The 22,484-nt window shown below is 45.9% G+C and overlaps 1 protein-coding gene across 1 annotated transcript in view; it reads right to left on the bottom strand.

The window, feature by feature from the left end:
• Nucleotides 1-6,385: 6,385 nt before the first annotated feature.
• Nucleotides 6,386-22,484, bottom strand: part of Lmcd1 (LIM and cysteine rich domains 1) — a 60,214-nt gene continuing 44,115 nt past the window's right edge. The window contains exons 5-6 of the mRNA XM_015494955.2: nucleotides 9,129-9,344; nucleotides 6,386-7,042 (exon numbers count right to left, since the gene is read on the bottom strand). Of these exons, the coding sequence (XP_015350441.1) occupies nucleotides 6,884-7,042; nucleotides 9,129-9,344 (375 nt within the window). The 3' untranslated portion in view covers nucleotides 6,386-6,883. The remainder of the gene's footprint in view (nucleotides 7,043-9,128; nucleotides 9,345-22,484) is intronic.

Below are 22,484 nucleotides of genomic sequence, written 5' to 3'. Positions count from 1 at the left end.
CTTGCCAGTAATTAAAAAAAAAAATCAAGACAAGTGAGTGGTTTAGTGGCGTTGTAATTACTTTAAGATGAGCCTCGTGACTTGGCCTCCTTCTGCGCTCCAGGCAGGAGCTTCCCCAGGCTTCCTGTGAGCCTCTGTTCCCAGACCTGGGACAGGCTTCGTCTCCTTGAGTCTTCGCCCCCCTCCAACATTTTGGATTGTTTCTCTGCTTTGCTTCTGTTTGATTTACCTGAAGTTCTCTACTGTTCATTGGCAAATGGTGCCAGCTCTCCTTTGCCCAGAGGGCTTTCTCTTCCACCTCCACCCTCTGTGTTTTACAAGGAGCCTGTTGCTTGTGCTGTGCAATATGGCTGCCTCTTTTAATCCTTCCCTCCCTTCCTTAGAGGTTGGCCAGTTGGCCCATTTCAAGGCAGGGCCATTCAGAGCAACCCAGCGCTATGGCACAGACATTAGGCAAGGGATGGACACATGATTCTGGTTGGGTCAAAGTCATTCATGAAAAACAGACAGTCCTTTTCCCTTGGGCTTACTGTACCAAAAAGGACCATGGGCCTAGCTGCTGGTGGTGGCCAAGTTTGCTACCATCTGTGTGAGCCTGCCTCAGAGTGAAACCAACATGGAGGAAAACAGAGGAGAGAGAGAGAGAGAGCAAAGAAGCCAAGTTGTGACTTGTAACTTGATCTCCTGGATCTAGTTGTTCCTGAAGCTGGAAATTCTTTGACCAGAAAGTAGATTCTAGAATGTAGATCCTCTCTCACAGTTTTCTGTTTGAAATGGACTTCCTTACTTGGCAACGAGAGAGAGAGAGAGAGAGAGATTGAGATTGAGATTGATTGATCTGGAAGTCCAAGTTTCTGGAAGTCCAAGTTCTTTTCTGTCTTTTAAGAACCAACATTGTCCCAAAGTCAGGACAAAGGAATGCTTTATGCCCATACCTTCAGTTTCTATTATTATCGAACCAAGAAAGTCAGCCCAAAACTTTTTTGCTTGAAAGTAGTAGAATCTGACCAAATACAAACATTGATTAAGGAAAAACAACAAAAACAAAAAACCCCACACACCTCATTGACTCAGGAGGCTGAGGTAGGAGGATCTCAAGTTCAAGGCCAGCCTGAGCAACTCAGTGAGGCCCTAAGCAACTTGGTGAGACTCTGTCTCAAGATAATAAAAAGAAAGAAAGAAAGGAGGCTGGGGATGGGGCTCAGTGGTTAAGCACCCCTGAGTTCAATTCCTGGTATCAAATCAAAAAGAAAAGAAAAAGGAGGAGGAGAAGGAAGAAGAAAAAGCAGACGGTGGCAACCACCCACACAGGCAGCCTTGTCTCTGTTCTTGTCTTGTCCAAGGGCAGGGAACCATGTGAATGGCCAACCCTCCTGCTGCTGTGCAGCCTCATCTCTCCTGTAACTTTCTCACATTGGAAGCCAGACTTTTGGAGCCAAAGCATGATAACCCAGAGTATGCAGCATTCAGTGTCACTATGGCTCTTGTCCCCAGGGGACAGACTGGATTGGACGTTGCTAAGGCAATAGACTCAAAGTGTTCTCACTACGAAAAAATGGCAAGCATGTGAAAATGGCAAGTCTTAGAGATGCGGATGAGCTTGATTTAGCTGTCCCACGGTGTACGGGTGTATGCGTATGCAGCCACACGCTGCCTGAGGATGTCTCAGAGAACAGCAGGCTTCATATAGGACAGTGGTCCCGTAAGATGGCAGTGGAGCTGAAACAGTCCGTGACCTAGAGATGTGGCTGCCATCGCATCGTAGTTGCATTACTCCTGTTTGTGGTGACGCTGGCACCAAACAGCCTACTGCCTCACAAGTCACATGAAAGCGGAGCACACACCATTCTGCACATACTGCTTGGTAACAACTCACGCTATCATTGGTGTAGGTATTTGCATTATTTTAGAATGTATTTCTTTTACTTTTTTAAAAAAGTTCACTGTAAGCTGGGTATGGTAGTGCACGCCTGTGATTCCAGCAACTCAGGAGGCTGAGACAGGAAGATCACAAGTTTGAGGCCAGCCTTAGCAAAGCTGAGACCCTGTGAGACTTAGTGAGACCCTGTATCAAAATGAAAAATAGAAAGGGCTGGGGTATAGCCCACTTGGGTTCAATCCCCAGCACCACTACCTCCACCAAAAAAAGAAATTTACAATAGGACACTAGGCATGCTACACTGGCCGCAGCCTCCTGCATCTCCTGTTGACCAAGTCTCTTGATTGCATCAAGAGGGTCTGTGGAGTGAGCCACCTGGGCTACCTTGGTTTGTGTAAATGCACTCTATGTTTGCACAGCACCAAAATTGCCCAACAATGCAATTTCTCAGAATGTAAGCCTGTGTTAAGTGACACGTGACTGTATCACAATACCACGAGAGCATCATAAAAATTGATGAATTTTTTCCCTGTCAATTAAAAGAGTCTAAATGAACTAGGAAAATATAATGACTTCAGAGATGCATCATTCACACAAGCTACAGTGTGAAACATCTCGGGTGTCAATCACAATTCTTTTGGCTGCAATGAACAAAATCCCTACTGGTTGGGCTGGGGTTGTGGCTCAGCAGTAGAGCGCTCGCCTCACATGTGTGAGACCCTGGGTTCCATCCTCAGCACCACATTAAAAAAAAAAAAAAGTGAAATAAAGGTGTTGTGTCCAACTACAACTAAAAAATAAATATTAAAAAAATCCCTACTGGTAAAAAACTATATGAAGAAGAGATGTGAAGTGATGAGAAAATGGATGAATCTTCTCAGAGCAGGGATTGTCCTGTACAACAAGTCGGGAGGCTAGTTTGCTCTCTTGGTGGTGTAACTGAGGACCTGGATCTGGGTAACCCCAAGTCCTGGTGTCCTCAGCTCCTTGGCGTGGTTCCCTTGTCTTCTCCAGGTTCTGAGATGGTCTCAGGACTTCCCACCCAACAACACCCAGCTGAAGAAGAAAGTTCTAGACCTTTGTATCACAAAAGATGTTACTGGGGTCATTGGTGACCCTCTGAGTTCCAGAGCTGGGGCAAGGAAACACTAGATGAGCCTGCAGCACTTTGTCAGGCCTGAATATCAGTTGACCAAGGCATGATGGGGACAGTCGCAAGGCAGAGCAGATGACGTGAAGGTGCTTTCTTTGGCTGCATTTGGGATGATTTGAGAATTAACCCATTCTGTTCCACCAACCCAACTGTGGACCAATGGCTAACTGTGGAACCCCTTTAAAAACTTAAATGTAGTATATAATGTAGTTATATAACAATATAATTATAATTCTTATGCCAATATTAATGTAAATATCATTAACAATGATTATTATATTGTTACTATATATTAATTAGACATTATAATAAATTTATATACAAAACATAAGTATATCATATAAATATTTTAATATAATGAATAATAATAAATTAATAATTTTAATGTTTTATTTTATTTATTTTTCTGTATTTTATATCTTTTATGTGTTCCTGAGGACCGAAACCAGTTCCTCACACATGCTAGGCAAGTGCTCTTCCACTGAGCCGCAACCCCGGTCCCATAATTATTGATATTTTATATCAGTATAGCTCTAAGCTCTAGATTATGATTTTCAATCTCCTTTAATGTTCCTGTGTCGATTTTGTTGCAATACTCGCAGAACTGAAAACTTGGGACTTGATGGATTGACATAAATAGGAATAGTAATAGTCTATAATTGATATAATATATGTATTAAATAATATTTATTATAAATAATAAATAATATATATTTTGTTATAAATATAATAAAGAAATTCATAATCCCAAACCAACATAAATAAATGAATTAACAAATGGGGAGTAGAGCTTTTTCAAATAATAGAATGCTAGTTAATAAATGTTAAAGGAATGACTGGATTAGAAATATATCAGCATTTGGCAGCTGGCCTAGTAATCATTCATTCAATCAAGAAACAGCAGTGGCCAGGTGTGGTGGTGCACACCTGTAATCTCAGCAGCTCGGGAGGCAGGAGGATCGTGAGTTCAAAGTCAGTCTCAGAAACTTAGTGAGACCCTATCTCTAAATAAATAAAATTAAAAAGACTGGGGATGTGACTCAGCAGTCAAGTGCCTTGGATTCAATCTCCGGTACCAAAAAAAGGAAAAAAAAAAAAAAAAGGAACAGCAATGGATACTGAGAGACCCTGGAATCAGTGGGTGGACGTTTTATGAGGACGAGGATATTGACATAGTTTCAAAGATCTCCCTACAAAAAACTTATTAAGTGCAAAAGGAGAAAAAAGTAACTTTCTGTGGAAAAACTTGGCAGTTACTAGCATACACAGTGTTCAAAGTTAAAATTAAACCTGTGCTTTCTGATTTGATGCAACAAAAATTCAACAGCACGACTTCTGCAATATTCCTTCCCCAAAGGAGTGACCTGAATCTCGGGATGAGCAAATATCAGACAAACCCAACTGATGGACGTTCTACTCATTAACTGGACATCCTCACATGAGTATTAAGGAAAGAACTGGGGACCAGTGGCTAAAGAGCCAAGGCAAATAAATGGAACGTATGAGAATCTGGACTGGACCTTTTTATCATAAAAGATGTTACTGGGGTCATTGGTGACCCTCGACTTGGATCTGAAGGTCACATGGTCAAGGTCACATGGTAGACCTGTGTCAGTGTTGATTTCTAAATTTGATGGTTGTAGTGGGGTTACAGAGGAGAATGTCCTTATTTGTAGGTATGACACATGGGACTATTAGGGGTGGGCTGGGGTGCGACTCAGTGGTAGAGTAGCATGAGTGAGATCCTGGGCTCCATCCCCAGTACCCCTCCCATAAATAAAAATGAAAAAAGAAAATATTCAGGGACGATGAGGCACCATTAGCAATGTCCTCAAATGGTTCTTTGTTCTAACTTTCTTTTGCTAAGTTTGAAATTCTATCAAAACAGAAGGTACAGGGAGTTGTGGCTCAGTGGTAGAGTGCTTGCCTAGCATGTGTGAGGTACTGGGTTCGATTCTCAGTACTGCATGTAAATAAATAAAGGTTCATGGACAATAAAAAAAAAGAAGATAAAAAATAAGGAAAGCAGGTTATTACTTCTCTTCATTAAGGAAGAAAATTTTTCTAAAGAAGCACCTGATGGAGAAGCCCCTGACCACTGCTGAGCCCTTTCTCTCACTGAAAAGGATGCTGGGAAAGCAATGGGAAGTGGGCCTTTCCCATAAGGGAAGGGGAACAGGGGTGTAGACAGGCTGCACACAGGCAGCCACCAGTGTCCCCCCTCAGTCTGGAATCTTTATGTTTGGTCTTGACCATTTGGGAATACAGCACCATTAGTATCACTATGTCCACCTTATAGCATCCACAGTAGCTATAATTTTTATATATATATATATATATAGTTGTAGACGGACACAGTGCCTTTGATTTATTTTTATGTGGTGCTGAGGATCAAACCCAGTGCCTCATGCATGCTAGGCAAGTGCTCCACCACTGAACGCCAACTCCAGTCCAACAGAGGGAGCTATTTAAGAAAAAGATCCCTGGGGTCTGGACTGAGCATCTAGGACTCTTGTCATTTGATCCTCATATCCCCAGTGGAAAATAGTTGTTTTTTTTTTTTGGTACCAGGGGTTGAATCCAGGGGTGCTTAAGCACTGAGCCATGTCCCCAGCCAGTTTTAAAATATTTTATTTGGAGACAGGATCTCACTGAGTTGCTGAGGCTGGCTTTGAACCTGGGATCCACCTGCCTTAGCCTCCCAAATGTGTGCCACCACGCCTGGCTGATTTTTTTTGTTGTCGTTGTTGTTGTTGTTTAGTAATTGTGGAAAGGAAGGAAATTAGATCGAGGGCTGTATAGAGACCACAAGAGAGAGGTTAAAATCTGGCCCCAAGGTCTCTGACATTTGCTCACTCAATCAATGATCAGTTGGCAGTTTTTAAAATTGAGAGGTTTCTCATAAGTCCCTATTTTTTAAGAGCTATGCACACTGTTTCCATGTCCCCTGTGGCATCCTTTGGTTGGGCTTAGGTGGATTTGTTTGAGAGCTGCCCACACTCTCCGGGTGTTACTTTCACAAGGATTCGTTCAGTACCCATCTAGGCTCTGAGGGCAGTTGGGTTGGGTCCCCGGCTAAAGAGAAGTTCCTCAGTTCCTGGGAGGCCACTTTCTGATGTGCCAGGAAATGGGAAGCTGTTTTCCATCAGTGATCTGGAAGTTTCTGTGATGGCAGGATGAGAAGGGGTCTCTGTCTGGGGAAATGTACATCCAAAGGAACTCCCGGGAGACATTTGATGAAGGGGCTCATGAGCATTTACCGCATTTCCTGCTAGCACCAGCTTTGAGGAAGATGGGGTTAACTGGATGTTGCAAAATCACCGCTGTATTGTAAATAATTGGATAAAGGTATCTGTAGACTTCATAAAACTTTTATTGATATATTTATCATGCCAAAAATAGTTGTTTATTTAAAAATCCAAATTCCACTTGAAGAAAGAGACAACAAGTGACAGTTGGGATCACAGCCTGTTCCCAGGGGAGCTCCCATGTCCAAAACACAGCTCGCATCCTACAGCTACGTGATGGGCTTACTAGGGAGAGAAATGCATTCTGGGAAATTCCCCCTAGACTCCCTCTCCGGGTACCATCTATGTCTTTAGGAGGCTGTAGCTGGGAAACCACCGCCACCGCAAAAACAAACCCATTCTAAGAGTTCTTAGAATATTTCTGGTTTTGCAACTACTGACCCTCAAGGATCCATCACCACTCAATCTAGAATATTCGTATATTCCCACTGGAAAAAATGAAATCACTGTTTATGTTCCTTCCTGGTTGTCCCATCTGCTCCTGAGGATGGCCTCGGCTTCTCAGAGGGACCTGGTAGTTTCTGGCTGTGGGTGGGCTGCCCCTCAGGAGCGTTTGGACTTGCTGCAAGTGGGGCACAGGAGCTGGCCCTTGGTGACGATGTAGGCCCGGCCACTCAGCAGTTGCTCACAGCCCTCACAGACAAAGTGCTTCCGGTGCCAGGCCAGATCCTCCACACGCTGGTAGTCCTCTGAGAAGATGATCTAGAAAGGGAAGCAGAAGACAGACGGATCAAGTATTGTCCCTAGGTGGAGATAGTGAACCCAGGACCTGTTTGTGGGCTGGTGATGCTTCCTCCCATCCCATCTTGTTTTGACCTTTAAGTGCCTCAGTGGCAAAATCTGATGCAAATCTGATGTAGTCAAGGTAGTATATGGTGGCCTCTTAGCTTCTCAGATGGACAAAATAACAAAAAAACTTTCTGTTAGAGACAGGTTTTTATTTATATGGCACCTGGGATGTTTGTGTGCCAATGCAAAGGCTGGTTGCATTCTGAGACTGGATTCCACATCCCCGCGAGGGTGAAGACAGCTCGATGACAAATAAATTGCCAATCTTCAAGAGCAAGAATCCAGAGGGTCACTTGGGCTTGCAATAAAGCGACACTCTGGAACACACATACTGGATGAGCCCTGAGGCCCAGGAAGAATGGAGTAACATGCTTGGAGACTTTGGTGTCAAGAGGAATCAGGAATGAACTTTCACATAGGCATTTACCAGCTCCATGACTTTGGCCAAATTACTTTCCCTGAGCTTTAGCTTCCATGTTCGTAAAATGGGGACACATACATTTCCCATGCCTGGGGTTTGTGAGTGCAAAATGAACCACGACACACGGAATGCTGGGGGAAGGGACTGGCCCAAAGTTTGACTCCTTTCTGGGTACCATCCACCTTTCTCAGCTGTCCTTTTCTCCTGTGTAAAATGCAGACCCTGATAGTCTGTCTCTGGAGGATCTTTGAGAGATAATAATGGCACATTATGCCTAAAGTACGGAGCAAATTATTGACGCCATTGTAAGTCTTCAAGAAATGATGGAGGGCTAGGGTTGTGGCTCAGTGGTAGAACGCCTGCCTAGCATGTGTGAGATGTTGGGTTTGATTCTCAGCACCACAAAAAAATGAATAAATAAAGGTATTGTATCCATCTACAACTAAAAAAAAATGCTAAAAAAATAAAAAATAAAAGATGATGGACAGCTGAGTGTGGTGGCGTGGGAGGTTGAGGCAGGAGGATCAAAATTTCAAGGCCAGTCTCAGCAATTTAGTGAAGGCCCTAAGCAACTTAGTGAGATCCTATCTTAAAATTAAAAAAAAAGTAAAAAGGGCTGGGGACATGGCTCAGTATACCGTGCCCCTGGAGTGCATCCCCAGAACAACAACAACAACATCAAAAAGAGAAGAGGGAGAATTGAGATTTTGAGTATCCTGTTGTCCCCTCGATAATGAGGTGATGAGGTGCGCCTGCCACAGCCCTTTTCCTTCTTTGTGTCATTCAGTAACATTGCAAGCTTTTCCCTTCCTGTCGGGAACAACAGGTAGAAGGTGGCAGGAGATGGCAGACTTTGGCTCAGTGTGAGAAAGACATCCCAGACCCTTGCCTGTGCCAGAGATGAGGGGAGTATGTCTTCTGCCTCCAAAGAACATACTGCTATTGTAATCATATAATTATCATTAGGGTTGTCATTGCTGGTATACTGTTACGGCTCCTTTCATCTCCCCATTGGAGGCTGGACTCTGTTTACACGTGGTGTTGTGCTCCTGTAGTTCTGCCACCTCACATTCCATCACGTTCTATCATATGTCATGGTACTTCATAGTGAGACCAACAGCGGCTACCACTTACGAGCAGCCAGGTCAGGCCCTGTGCAAGCATCTTCCTGAATTATCTCCTTTGTCCCCATGGGTGAGGTCCTATTCTCATTTACGCTTTATAAATGACAAGGACCGAGGTGCAGGTGTTTGGGAAGCATAGGACTGATTTGGCCCTGGGGCCATCTGCCTCCTGTGTACCCCACAGTGTTCTTCTGAGAACTAAGTGTTGGACGGTGTGCCCAGGACAGGTCCCCACAGGACTCTGTGTGACCCCTCCCAGCCACCTACAGGAGGGAGCAAGTGTGAGTCCTGTTTGGCAGAGGAAGAAACGGAGGCTGAGGGCCTCAGGGGGGTTCTACCTCGGTTTCCCAGTCTGGAGAGTGCACCCCCAGCAGAGCCACCAACCCCCAGGCCTCAGGTTCCCTCCCTCAACAGTGAGCAGCCCCTCTCCCCACCCGGCCCCGCTGGTACCCACCTCATCGCAGCCAGAGCACCGGGGCCGCAGGCTCTCGCAGTAGTGACGGCCACACCAGGGTGCACCGTCCTTCCAGAAGTAGATGAGGTCCACCAGCGGCTCGGAGCACTTGACACACACGAAGCAGGCTGGGTGCCACTGCTTGCTGTAGCCTGCCCTGTCTGAGTACACCACAGGGCTGTCGGCCGGGGCTGCTCCCTTGCAGAGCTCACAGAACTGGAAAGGTAGCAGAGAAGCACAATGATATAGGTAGTCAGGAAAGCATGATGACAGTGAGCTTGAATCCCACCCCTCGCCTATTTCCTGTGCAACTTTGGACAAGTTCATATACCTCTCTGTTCCTCAGTTTTATCATCCTCAAAGAAGGATAATTACATTGTCTACCTAATAGGTTATTTGGGAGGAGTAAATAAAATGCTGTAGCCCAAGAATTCTCAAATCATTTGGTCTCAGTACTCTTTGTATAGCAGAAATTATTGAGAGGTCCCAGTACAGTTTTTGTTCATGTGGGTAACAGCTATTGCTATTTATCATAAGAGAAACAATAACAGAGAAACATTTAAATATTTATCCAATTAAAATGACAACCATGAACTTAAAGAACATGCTAACATAGATATGTATTACTAAAATAACTGGGTCTGGGAGTGCAGCTCAGTGGTAGGGCACTTGCCTTGCATGAGCGAAGTCCCTGGGTTTAATTTCCAGCATCACAAAACTAAGCACTCCTACCCAAAGCTATGTTTTCCAAAACTAAAAATTTAATGAGAAGAGAAATTTAAAACATTGTTTGGACTTTTTGCAAGTTCTCTTTAATGACTTAGGTAAGATGGCTGGATTCTTTTTTTTTTTAAATATTTTTTTCAGTTGTAATGGGCACAAACTTTTATTTGATTTATTTTGATGTGGTGCTGAGGATCAAACCCAATGCCTTACACATGTTAGGCAAGTGCTCTACCACTGAGCCACAACCCCAAGATGGCTAGATTCTCAGAGCTACATCGGTGTTCCGTCTTTTGTTCTACGTTCGTTTTGGTTGAAATATATGAAGGCTACCTGGCCTGACACTGATAGAAAGTTGGAAAAGGAAAAGAGGTGCCTTTTTGTAGCCTTCCCAGATAACTGTGGATATCATTCTCTGGTAGCATGTCAGAATCAGACAAGAGATGGTTTCTCAAAAGTCAGTTGCAGCTGGGTGAAACAGCACATGCCTGTAATCCCAGTGACTTGGGAGGCTGAGGCAGGAGGATCATGAGTTCAAGGCCAGCCTCAGCAACTTAGCAAGACCCTGTCTCAAAATAAAAAAGAAAAAGGGCTGGGACTGTGGATCAGTGGTTAAGTGCCCCTGGGTTCAATCCCTGGTACTGAGAAAAAAAAATCAGTTGCAATGTGGAATCTGAGGCCTCTCAGTAGACCACTCACACTTGGTTACATTCTGATCTCTTGCTCTACCTTGCACTTTGAGTGGATCATTTACCATTGCATCATTATTATTTTTTGACAAGCTTTTAAATTTTTACACAGTTTTAGATTTACAGGAAAATAAATGGTAAAAAGAGCATAGAGGATTCTTGTACCCTACACCAAATTTTTTCTGTTCTTTACATTTTACATTAATATGGTATTGGTGACACAACTAACCAATATTGTGCCACATCAAGTGCAGTACAAACTTTATTCAGATATGCTCTGATGTTACAGTTTTCTCCATTGTAAAGTGACTCAGTTTCCCCTGAAGTCGTGTGCTGGAAAGAATGCCCCACCTTCTCGAGTACCTACATGCTGCGTGCTTGGGTGTCTGAGGGATGTGCATCTGTCTCCTCCACCTAGTGATGGACTGGCCACAGGGGGTTGTCTGAAGGGCTAGGAGGGTCCCAGAGAGCGCATTCTGACCTGGCAAAGGAAGAGCTTCCCCACGGCTCAGAGAAGGAAAGCAGCTTCCCAGAGGCCTCGGGGCCCTGGCTTTCTCTGGTCCTCTTTGCACCAGGGACTCTGCCTTTCATTAGCAGTAATCAGCCACTGGCTGGCTCAGGAGCCCTAGTAGAACTCCCTCCTGCTGCTCCCTGGCTGCAGTTCCTATACAGTTCCTGGGGAGGCAACAGAGCTGGGGAACCAGACTCCAGGACTCTGCCCTCTCTCCTGCCCTGTCGCTCCCCAGGAGCAGAGAGAGCTACCAGAGTTCCTCTGTGGGTTCACTCCTTCACATGTCCATCCAACACACATCTCTAAATTGCCTGTTTCCATCCTCTAAAGAATGGGAACATGACAGTTTTATCCTATTAAATCATTTTCTTCTTTTTTAAATTTTATATTTTAATTTGTGCTAATTAGTTACACATGACAGCAGAATGCACTTTGACATATTGTACACAAATGGAGCACAACTTCTACTTCCTCTGGCTGAACATGGTGCCGAGTCGCGCTGGTAGCGTAATCATACAGGTATATAGGGTAATAATGTCCGTCACATTCCACCGTCCTTCCCTTCCCCACGCCCCTTTCCCTCTGCTCACTCCCCTTTGCACAATCCAAAGTTCCTTCACTCCACTCCATTATGGATCAGCATTTGCTTATCAGAGAAAACATTTGGATTTTGGTTTGGGGGTTTGGTTTATTTCTGTTAGCATGATATTCTCTAGTTCCATCAATTTACCTGCAGATGTCATAATTTCATTCTTCTTTAAGGCTGAGTAATATTCCACTGTGTATCTATGCTACATTTTCTTTATCCATTCATCTGTTGAAGGGCACCTAGGTTGGTTCCACAGTTTAGCTATTGTGAATTGAGGTGCTATAAACATTGATGAGGCTGTGTCACTGTAGTATGCTGATTGTAAGTCCTCTGAGTGGGATAGCTGGGTCAAATGTTGGTTTGTTTCAAAGTTTTCTAAAGAATCTCATTCCTGCTTTCCAAAGTGGTTGCAACAATTTGCAGTCCCACCAGCAACGTGTGAGTGTGCCTTTCCCCACACATCCTCGCCAACACTTATTGTTGCTTGTGTTGCTCATAATTGCCATTCTTACTGGAGTGAGATGAAATCTTGGAGTAGTTTTCATTTGCATTTCTCTAATTGCTAGAGATGTTGAACATTTTTTTCATATATTTGTTGATTGATTTTATATCTTCTTCTGAGAAGTGTCTGCACAGCTCCCTCTGAGTCCTCTTCTGTTCCTGAAAGGCCCAGCAGTGATGACAGATTCCATGCCCTTAGTTCCGATAGGGGGCCAGTACTCAGCTCAGGACTTGGCCCTCAATGCTGTTACCCCGGATGCAAATCAAAGAATTGTTTCTCCTCCTAGAGTTATCTCCACATTAGGAAAATCATTATATTCCCCCCTTAGAGATGGCAAAACTGAGGTTCAGAGAGATCCAGGATCAGCTCCTAGCACAAGGGACAGGAGGCAAAGCTGGGGTTAGAGGGCCACGTCTGCATTCCGTCTTTTGTATTACGTTGGTTTTGGGTGAAATAAAACCTGACTCCAAAGCCAAGTTCTCTCTACCACATCTCGTGGCTTTTACATCCGATCCGTAAATGACACCCTGGCACTCTTCAAGGAAGTGACACATTTTCTTCCCCCCAAAAGAATTTGGCTCTTCTCATTAGTAGATCTAGATTTCAAGACTAAAATACATTTAATGATTGCTGTATTTTTAATTTCATCTATAAAAATCTTGTAGAAATTTGTTTTATTATGTAAGGCGCTTACAGGATGCCATTAATTTGGGCTGGTGACTCACAGTGCCCGAAATATTTACTACCTGACCATCTACAGAAAATATTTGTTGACCTTGGACTTGAGATGATAATTTTAACTTACTAAGCACCAACTATGGTGTCAGCCAAAATAGAAATGGTTATTATTTTTCTTTGTGCATATAGGGAGGTAAATGTTAAAGAGTTTGCTGAAGTTCAGATTGGGAGTGTTCCCCAGGGACGAGTGTTAAAGGCTTAGTCCCAACCTGTAGTGCCACTGGGAGGTGATAGAACCTCTAGGAGGTAGAACTTAGTGGACAGAAGTTCAGTCACTGGGGAGGGGATACTGGGACCGCAGTCTCTTCTTCTTTCTCTGTTTCCTGGCTGCTGTGAGGTGGGAAGCTTTGCCCTGTCACCCATTCTCGCCCTAATGTGCTGTCTCACACAGACTTCAAAACCAGTCAGTCACACTGAGCAGGCCTGAGACGTCTGAATCCAGGATCCAAAATAACCCTTTCCTTCTTATAAGTGGATTATCTCAGGTGTTAGTGACAGTAACAGAAAGCTGGCTTGACACAGAGCACGGACACTAGCCAGTGTTCTCACCTTGTGTCATTTACATGTTTAACATACTTGTGTATATGAAAGAGGACAGAAAGATTAAGATGGTGGAAATCGGGTCAAGAAAACCATGTGACAAAGAGCAGCCTTGTACACGTATCTGACCCTGAGCCGAGTAGCAGCCGTAAAACAGATGTCTAGACACGGAACGTGTCTGCTGAGCTGGGAGGGTCCTCGGCTCCATCCTCTCTGCCTGATAAGGCCCCTCAGAACATGCTAGACTTGCGGTTTCCGTTCCGCCCACGGGAGCAGAGGGCATCCATCCCTCACCTAAATGAAATCTCTGTTGCTCCTGCAGTGACTGAGCCCTGCCGGCCTGGAACTTGTCAGAGGGTCTGAACCAGAAACAAGTGATGAGTCAGCACCCATTCATGGCCACCAGCCCCGCCGCCGCCAAGCTGGGGATTGTCAGTGATTTGGCAGGGACAGTTAAGAGTACAAAGTGAGCTTTCTGTCTGTCTGGCTTCTAAGTTTCACAGAGTGAAGTTCGCAGCCCTTTTCCTCCTACACAGAAGGGACTCACTGGCCCACTAAATTACACCCAGGTGGTAGCACTCCAGATTTCCAGATGTGGCTGAATATGGAAGTAAGTGGAAGCAGAGGGCCATGAAAACACCTGGATTTGTCACCGTGGCACATCGACAGGCACCCAGAGAAGGGAGTCCAGGAAACAAGGCCCAAAAGGCAGCCTGGGTGATGGTAGGTCAGTTCGAATCCATGGTATGAGTTGGAACTTTGCTCTGGCGGCAATAGGGAGCCACTGCAGGTCTTTGAGGGGAGGAGTGGTGTGTTCCAATTTGAGTTGCTGGGAGAGAAATCTAGTGGTAGCTTGGATGAAGGGAGGGAGATTCTTTCATGGAGCCGAGTCTCCACCTTCTCAACAGTCTGAAAGCACTTCCTCAAGCCTCCCTCTCTCTCTCTTCCCTTGGGGGTCTCCCTAATATCTCTGGCTCTTAGCTCCATTAGCCTTTTCAACAAATGGTGTCATCGGTTGTTTCATGAGAACATTTTGGGTGCTGACTATCACTCTGTCTCAGCAAACAGTTTGCTCTTCTTGCCTCTGAGCTGTTTTCTGGGTCCCTTCCCCGGTCATCTCAGAGGATGAGAGATCTGAGGTGGTCCTAGGGCTGTCCATCTGGTGGCCCCTCAGCCACCAGGAACAGGCCGGCATCCCAGAGTTAGAACCCTCAGCTTATTTGGGTCCTAGGATCCTGGTCCCATCTGTCTCTGCACAAACTTAATTAACCTCCTACCATGATTTTTTGTACTGAGGTTCACTATTTCTAAAATGTAATCGGGTGGGTCAAGAAGGGAGTTCTTGGGGCTGGAGTTGTGGCTCAGGGTAGAGCGCTCGTCTAACATGTGCGAGGCCCTGGGTTCGATCCTCAGCAGCACATAAATATAAATAAATAAAATAAATGTATTGTGCCCAACTACTTCTAAAAAATAAATATTAAAAATGGGGGGGGGGGAATTCTTAAGTCAGACTGTCCGGACCCGTTGCTGTGTAACCTTGCAAGTTACCTGACCTTTCTGTGCCTTGAGATTTTTTTTTTTTTTAACTTGCCAAATATAGGGATACCAATAACAACAGCAGCTTAGGACTATTATATGGCTTAAATGAGATAATGAAATCATTGGACTTTTTAAGCAATCAATGATGAGTTGAAATCACCTTTTATCCAAGAGAGTGAATCGAGTTGACTATCTGTTCATCACCAGCCGCTACCCAGGTCCACAGCAAGCCTCCCAGCTTGGAAGGTCTGCTTCCTGCCTCTGACTCACCCCTCCTCCACCAGAACCCAAGGTGGTGGTTGTAGGCTTAAGCCTGCCCCAGATTCCTATAGAGGTTTTGTTAAAACAGATCATAACTCTCCTTCCTTTGCATGTCTGATCCAGGAGGTCTGAGATGGGGCATGAGAATGTGCATGGTCCCCGGGGACACTGGGATAGTGGGGCCTGCACCCTGAGAACCACTATTGTTGAGTGCTAAAACACTATTTAATACATATGTTCAGCAAAAATGATATCACCTATTTGGCTCAGTTCCCACAAAGGTCATTTTGAATCCTACGATATTCCAGTCTGGACTCACTTTGAGCAAGCCACGTGACCTGTCTTATGCTAAGGATGTGGTACAGGCAAACACCTTTAGGACCAGTGTAAACGGTGCAGAGGAGAATGATTCTTAACATATTGGCTGGTTCTTGACTCCTAACTATCTTAAACCAGACTTTGGCCATGAGGGGTATTTTCACCTCTTTCCATAGAACCTTGTTTGCAGAGTGTTTTTCTCCTAGAGAGAGAAAATGTGAAGGAAACCTTTCATAAGTAGAACATTGGCCTCTGCTGACCTCAGTGCCAATGACATTTTTCGTGTCCTGTTCCTATTCAAATGAAAGAAGATTCCTAGTTGAAATTGTTGAGGTGAAAGGTGTCGACTGTTCCATGCGTGGGGCCTTGGAGATTTGTAGACAGTGGCTGTCAGCAAGATGAGATATGGATTTGATTTGTTGCCTCCAAAGCTGAGCCCCCGTGGGGTTGTGGGGTTCCTGCATTTGCCCTGTTTCCAAGTCCTGTTGGCATATCTTTGGGTACGTTTCCGACCAACCTGGAGTTGAATTCTCTCTCCCTGAAAATAGTCCCAGATTGGTGACTAAACTGAATGGAACAGAAAGTGGAGGAAATAATGCTTCATGGCGTCCCAGATGGTCACAAGGCAAAGAAGTTGCTCCTAGACTTACAATGGGCTTATGACCTGATAAATCCATTGAAAGGCGAAAATTTTGTTAAGTTGAAAATGCTTTGACGATTCCTGACCTACGAACATCCTAGATTACCAGCACCCACCGTCCCCGGGAGTGCTAGAGTGCATCGACTGACTAATGTCATAATCGAGAAGTCGACGGGGGTCGTGGGTCTCAGTTATTGCTGGAATCACGAAAAAGAGCAGTTCCTATTCCTGTCCCTGTAGATGACTGGAATTTGAAGTTCAGTTCCTCCTTGAATGCGTGTCATTTTTGCAGGACTGCAGAGTCAAAACGATTTTAAGTGGAGCCACTGTAAACCGGGGGCCATGTGGGCAGCTGTTCTCTGGGCTCTCTGAGCACTCTTCCTGGGGGAGCCCTGAGCAAACAGGAAAGGAGGTCCTGGTGCTCTGCAGCTCCTATGCTCGGGAAATCGTGTGAAACCACCTTGCAGAGATAGAGGGGGAGAGGCGAGGGTGCTCTGCCCACCCAGTCTGGCCGTGTCCAGGACAAACAGCTCCATGATGAGCACACACACTGGCAAAGCTGTCCCTCGATACGCCCTGCCCAAGGGGACATGATTTGTGAGCAATATCAACACTGTTGATTTAAGCTACTCCGCCTTGGGATAGAACCCTAGGCAGCATCAGGTAACAGGGGCGTTAAATGTCGACACGCAGAATTACCCCAGCTTCCGAAATGAAGCAGCCAAGATACCATGTGATTCAGGCCTCAGCAGATTCAGGAAAGTGGCCAAAGCATACACGGCTGAAGAACCATCCCTGAGGGCCGAGCCATGCTGGCCTTCAGAGAGCCATCTGCAGATAAGGAGAGGCCTCTGACCCCAGTAATAATCTCTCCCTCGGGCTTGCCAGAAATCCTGTCTCAGTCATGCTGTTTTCTTCTGGAAGGTTCTTATCCAAAAGCCTACCCAGTCTAAACCCAGAGAGCCTTGTGAAAATCTCACCATTACAATACAGTAAATATTAACACAAGGGCCTTGAATCTAGGCGCTGGGTTCTTTCCAACACAAATACTCACAATTTATTTATAAACAGGATCTCCCCAATTCCTCTTATGGTGATCAGGCACCATTTTTGCTTTGTGGCTTTCTGTATCCCAGAAGGGATTTTTTTTTCCCTTTTCTGACCTAAATCATTTCTGCAACCTTAGCTCCCTTATGTTTTGTGTCCCCACAGCCTTTCTGAGGTTTCTCATGGTGCAAAAGGAACAGGCTCCCCATTCTGTGGGTAGGGCCACAGGCTTTGGAATGTGGTTCTCTGATCCAGCTTTGGCCGGCACAGGCTCCAGGACTAGCCAGCAGGATGCTGTTTGGTCCACAGTTCAGTAGGAAAGTCTTGATGTGTCCTGCTCTATTGCAAAGGCGGTACCTGGAGCCTCCTGGGTGCTCTGGAGATGGGAGCTGCTGTCATTTAGGGTCTGGGTGGAGTTTGGGGTGAGGCAGGTCTGGGTTCTAATTCTGGCTTAAGTGATCAACAGCAAGGTGACTAGAGAATTTTATGCTTTTCAAAATTTTTGCTCTTGTCTGTGATCCACAGTAGAAAATACACTTTATATCCTGATCTGATCATATACATAGCCCTGAAACAAATGTTTACAGAAAAGAATCTTTACTACCCCGACCTACTCTTTCTACTTGAACTATTTAAAAAGAAAAGATTCTGGTTGTAACACGCTGAATTGATGGATTGTATCCTCTAATGGATTGGAATCTGAAGTTTGTAAACACTGTTAATTTTACCAAGAAATGTCTCAATTTCCTTATCTGTAAAAAAAAAAAAAGGAGATAATATACTTTGCAGGACAATGCTTGGGATTAAATAAAATGACACGGGAAGTCTCTGGTACACAGTGCCTGGCACACCCCAGGTAGTAAAGAATGGCAGGTGATGACATCATAATCAGCACCAACATCACCATCACCATCATAACCACCATCACCACCACATCACTACCATTATCATCATCACCATCACTGTTGTTCTCACCATCATCATCACCACCATCAAGACCATCATCACTATCACCACCACTACCCTATCATCATGATCACCATCACCATCACCACCACCACCACCATCATCATCCTCATCACCACTATCATCTTCATGATCACCTCCATGGACCAAATCCATCTCCTTGCCTGTTTTTATAAATAAAACTTTATTGGAACACAGCTGCAGTCATCTGTCTAGATACCACCTGCAGCAACTTTAGTGCTAAGTCTGCAATCCCCGTTTTAGTCAATGGAATACTATGTAGCTACTCAGAAAAAGAAAGGAGAAAAAAAAAGATGCTTCTGGAAGCCACCTGGAAATATGGAAAAGTATTTAGAGCATAAAAAAAATGGGATAAAGGAAATTTTCTTTGGAAAAAAGACCTCCTTTGAATGTCATTAAAATACCTCCACTAGAAAGACGGAAAGGGAGGGCGATGCTGAGAACTTGGTAACCATGGTGATTTTGCAGATGGCTCCAAGTCCATGGGTACCTGGGTTGTGGGTGGGAGAAGTGAGGGTACCAGGGATCCCTCTGGTTGAGTGCCCACCAGGTTTGTCTCTGCACCTCTCATCCCCCTGCCCTCCAGCTCAGAAAGAAGTGGCTCACCAAGTGGGTGGGGTGATTTCAGATTCCCCAGTGGGGCTGGCAGGAACGCCCGTCATTCAACCCGCAGAGCCCACAAGCCAAACATCTGCTCGGACAAAGACTTGGAAGTCCCTTGCCCACAAATATGTCCCTCTGTTGGGGCTGGAGTTGGGCTGAGCTGCCAGCTGCTGTAAGTTTCCATCTGAGAATCAGGCCTGTGGCAGGAGGGGTGGGGGCCAGGGCCTCCTGTTTCCGCCCCCCCTCCCTTTGCATTTTTTGTGGGAGATGGAGAAACAGGATCCAGGCCTGTTCTCCATGGCCCAGCAGGGAGCTTGGAGCCCTGAGAATGAATACCTTTGCTTCTCTCACTTTACTCTCCGCAGTCTCTCTTTGGGACCTTGGCCTGAGATGGTGTAGCAAGGGGCAAGGCGGGGACAGGCCCCTGGCAGGAAGGAGAAACACTGCAGAGTGGAGATTACATTCAATGCTATGTTCTGGCCTTCTGTCCCCTTTCTTCAGTTACAAGTTTGGGGTGTGCGGAAGGGCGGAAATTCCTGGGCAAAACAACCATGCCCAGGAAATGTGTATATTTCATTTCCAAGAAAAAAAACAAAAACATCCACAAAGCTCTCTGAATGCAGGGAAATAACTCGGAGGAGCCATTACAAGTCACAGTATTCAGATTGTCACCCGCACTGTGCAGGTGCCTGTCAACACCACTCATTGCGAGGAAGGGGAGAGCGGAGGGCTTGGGAGAGTGTGGGACCTCTGGACCAGACTGGGGTGAGAAGGTGCAAAGAGCAGGGGCAGCCAGCAGTTCTGTGGCCCTGCAGCCCTCTGATGCTCCCAGGTCCCAGGACGTCACGTGGGGGCCAGAACTGGGTGGGGCAGGAAGCCCTGCTGTTCTTGGCACGCAGATAAAAGGCTCTCAGATTCCTCAGTTGGCTGGACTGTGAGGGACACCAAATGCTGCTGTGACCCCAGAACATAAACGCTCACAGACACACGCCTGCCCTTGTGTGGTTGGAGGCCCTGCCAGGCTTCCCCAAGGCTGCTGGACCCTCAAATCCCTGGCGAAGCAGAAAGGTTGGCGCTGAATTGGAGCCTGTGGCTCATCAGCAAGTGGCTAACCTGGCTGAGCCGCAGGTTCCCTGCCTGTGAAATGGGTATGACAACCCCTCTCATGGTTGCCACAAAGACAAAGAGATGGAGACGCCACCCAGGGCCCCTGAGTAGGACACAGTGGGGCATGTGAAAGAAAGAGAGGGAGGCTTCATAGTCTTGCATGTAGAAGGTTGTGTTTCTCCTCTGGGGGTGACAGTGGGTGAGTTCCTATCTGCGACTGGGGTTTTTCTGCTCTATTTCCTCATGGGGAGGGAGGATTCTGGTGCTTAGTGGCTGAAGGCATTTCCCGTGGTGTGCCGCCTCTGCTGACCTCAGTGGTGTGATCATAACACTTTGAGAAACTGCTCAGAGTCAGGCGTGGCCTGCCACAACTCTTGGATTTACTGCTCAGGAAGATGGACGTACCACAGCTAATTGTAGGCCTCCCTGTCCTGTCCATAGCACCTCTGCAGGCGGCTGTTTGCAAGCCGAGGGTGTGGGTGACGGTGTTTTATGCTCAATAACTTAAGTGGGGCAGCTTCAGCCATTTGGATCAGCAAGGATCAGGGAGCATTGTATTCGCCACCTGCTGGCCCACTGTTACCCAGTTCCCTCAAAACACAGGCCCTTGGCGGGAGCTGCACCCAGCCCATTTAGGAAAGGCTGTGGCAATCAAACTCTCCTGCCCTGGATAATACTTTCCACTGGGAAATATTTGGTGGTGGGTCAGGGGCAAGGAGGCTTCAGCAGCCCAACTCCACCACAGCTGTGACCTGTGTCCCCCTGAGATGTTGGAGGAAGGACATCACTGTGGGGTGGGGCTGATAGGTCAGTACACAGGGCCATTTGAGCACGTGGCTGCATGCAGTGTAGACAGAGGCAGCTCGTGAGCCTCAGATGGCTCAAATGTAGTGTCTTCAAGGACAGGAGTGGTTGGAGTGGTGCCAGGTTCCGTTCCTGTGTTTCTGGAACTCCCATGGACAAGGCAAAGGAACCATGACACATTCTCAAAGCGGGGCTCCCTTGTGGTGATTCACCAAAATGAATGGATAGCCAGGAGGCCACGTGAATTTAGAAACCTCCCAGGTTACTACCTCTTAGATCCTTGCTCTTTACCAAATTAGTATCATCTTTGCTGAACTTGCACATGAGGGAATTTTAAACACTTTTTTGCAGGGCATCTCAAAGTGTGGCCCCAGACCAGCATCCATTTCACCTGGGGACCCGGTAGAGATGCAGATTCTCAGGCCGTGCCCCACACCTACTAAGATGGGGACTCTGGGGCTGGCGCCCAGTCTTCTGGAAGACTTAGTTTTAAGTACCACTGCATTAGCCCACCAAAGTCCTGGTATAAAGAAGCCCAGGTAGTTTACTGCCTCTCCAACTTCCGTGGCTGTGAGACCCTCTTATGGCATGACATCTGTTTGCTCTCCTATGAATAAGGCCTGGGAGATGGGAATGAACTTGGCCTTGGAGTCCATTCCCACTTCTGAGGCCAAGCAGCCTGGGGGTGGGGGAGAAGCGAAAGCTCTTCACAGCAGTAGGGGGTTGTGAGCTCTGTATTGGATACTAGTGTCAAGTCCAGTCCCTGAGCAGAGAGCAGTGCCCGCTAAGCTGTAGCTGCCAACATAATCACTACTGGGGCGAGGATGGTCAGGTGCTACCAGTCTAGTTCCAGGATGTTTCATATGGCTTCTTTTTTGACTTTCATATTTCCTCCTGCCCCTGCCCCATAAATCTCTGGTTTGGGGATGTCAGATTGTCTTCCAATTTCCTCTGCATACCCTCACCCTCAAGTTGAATACCCTGACCACTTATTGCAAAACTCATTGCCCTGCACCAGAGGAACTGGGATCATGCTTCTTTCCTGTTCTTCAGGGCAGTGGTTGTGGCTCAGTGATAGAGCGCTCATCTAGCATGTGTGGGGCACTGGGTTTGATCCTCAGCACCACAAAAATAATAAACAAGTAAGATAAAGGTATTGTGTCCACCTACAACTAAAAAAATAATAAAAACACACACAGTCATCTTCTTCCTATTTTTTTTCTGAAGCTAATAACAAGTAAGGTGCTAAAACTCAACATCATGCACATGATGGAAATAGTGGGGATTTGGAAAAGGGTCTCATTGTCTCTGATCCTCAGATTCCTGCCCTCTCTGATGATTCTGGTGAAATCACCCTATCAGGCAACTGTGAGAATTAAAGACAGACTGGACTTGTGAGCCTGGGATTTGGCATGGACCAGATGCTCAATCAATGTGGAACTGGAATCATACCACCTTTTAGGCAAAATGGCCATGCAAATTGTGGCCATCTGTCAGGACTCAATTGAATTCAAACACTGATTTTATTCATCTGAGGAGCACATGTTTTTCTGAGCATCTACTATCTATATCTATGACACCTACTGCAGATACAGAGATGAACAAGACCTCAGTATCTTGAGGGGGTGACAGACATCAGCCCCCTAATCACATAATTGGGTGTTGAGTTCACATTGTGGTTAGGACAAGAAAGGAGAAGTCTATCTTTTATAGACAGCCCAGCCCAGCCCAGGCCAACTAATAACTGCTTCCTTTGGA

The sequence above is a fragment of the Marmota marmota genome, unplaced genomic scaffold, assembly GCF_001458135.2.
Source record: "Marmota marmota marmota unplaced genomic scaffold, marMar, whole genome shotgun sequence".
Taxonomy (NCBI): domain Eukaryota; kingdom Metazoa; phylum Chordata; class Mammalia; order Rodentia; family Sciuridae; genus Marmota; species Marmota marmota.
Note: the sequence above shows the minus strand (reverse complement) of the source record. Positions and strands in the feature narration are given on the sequence as shown.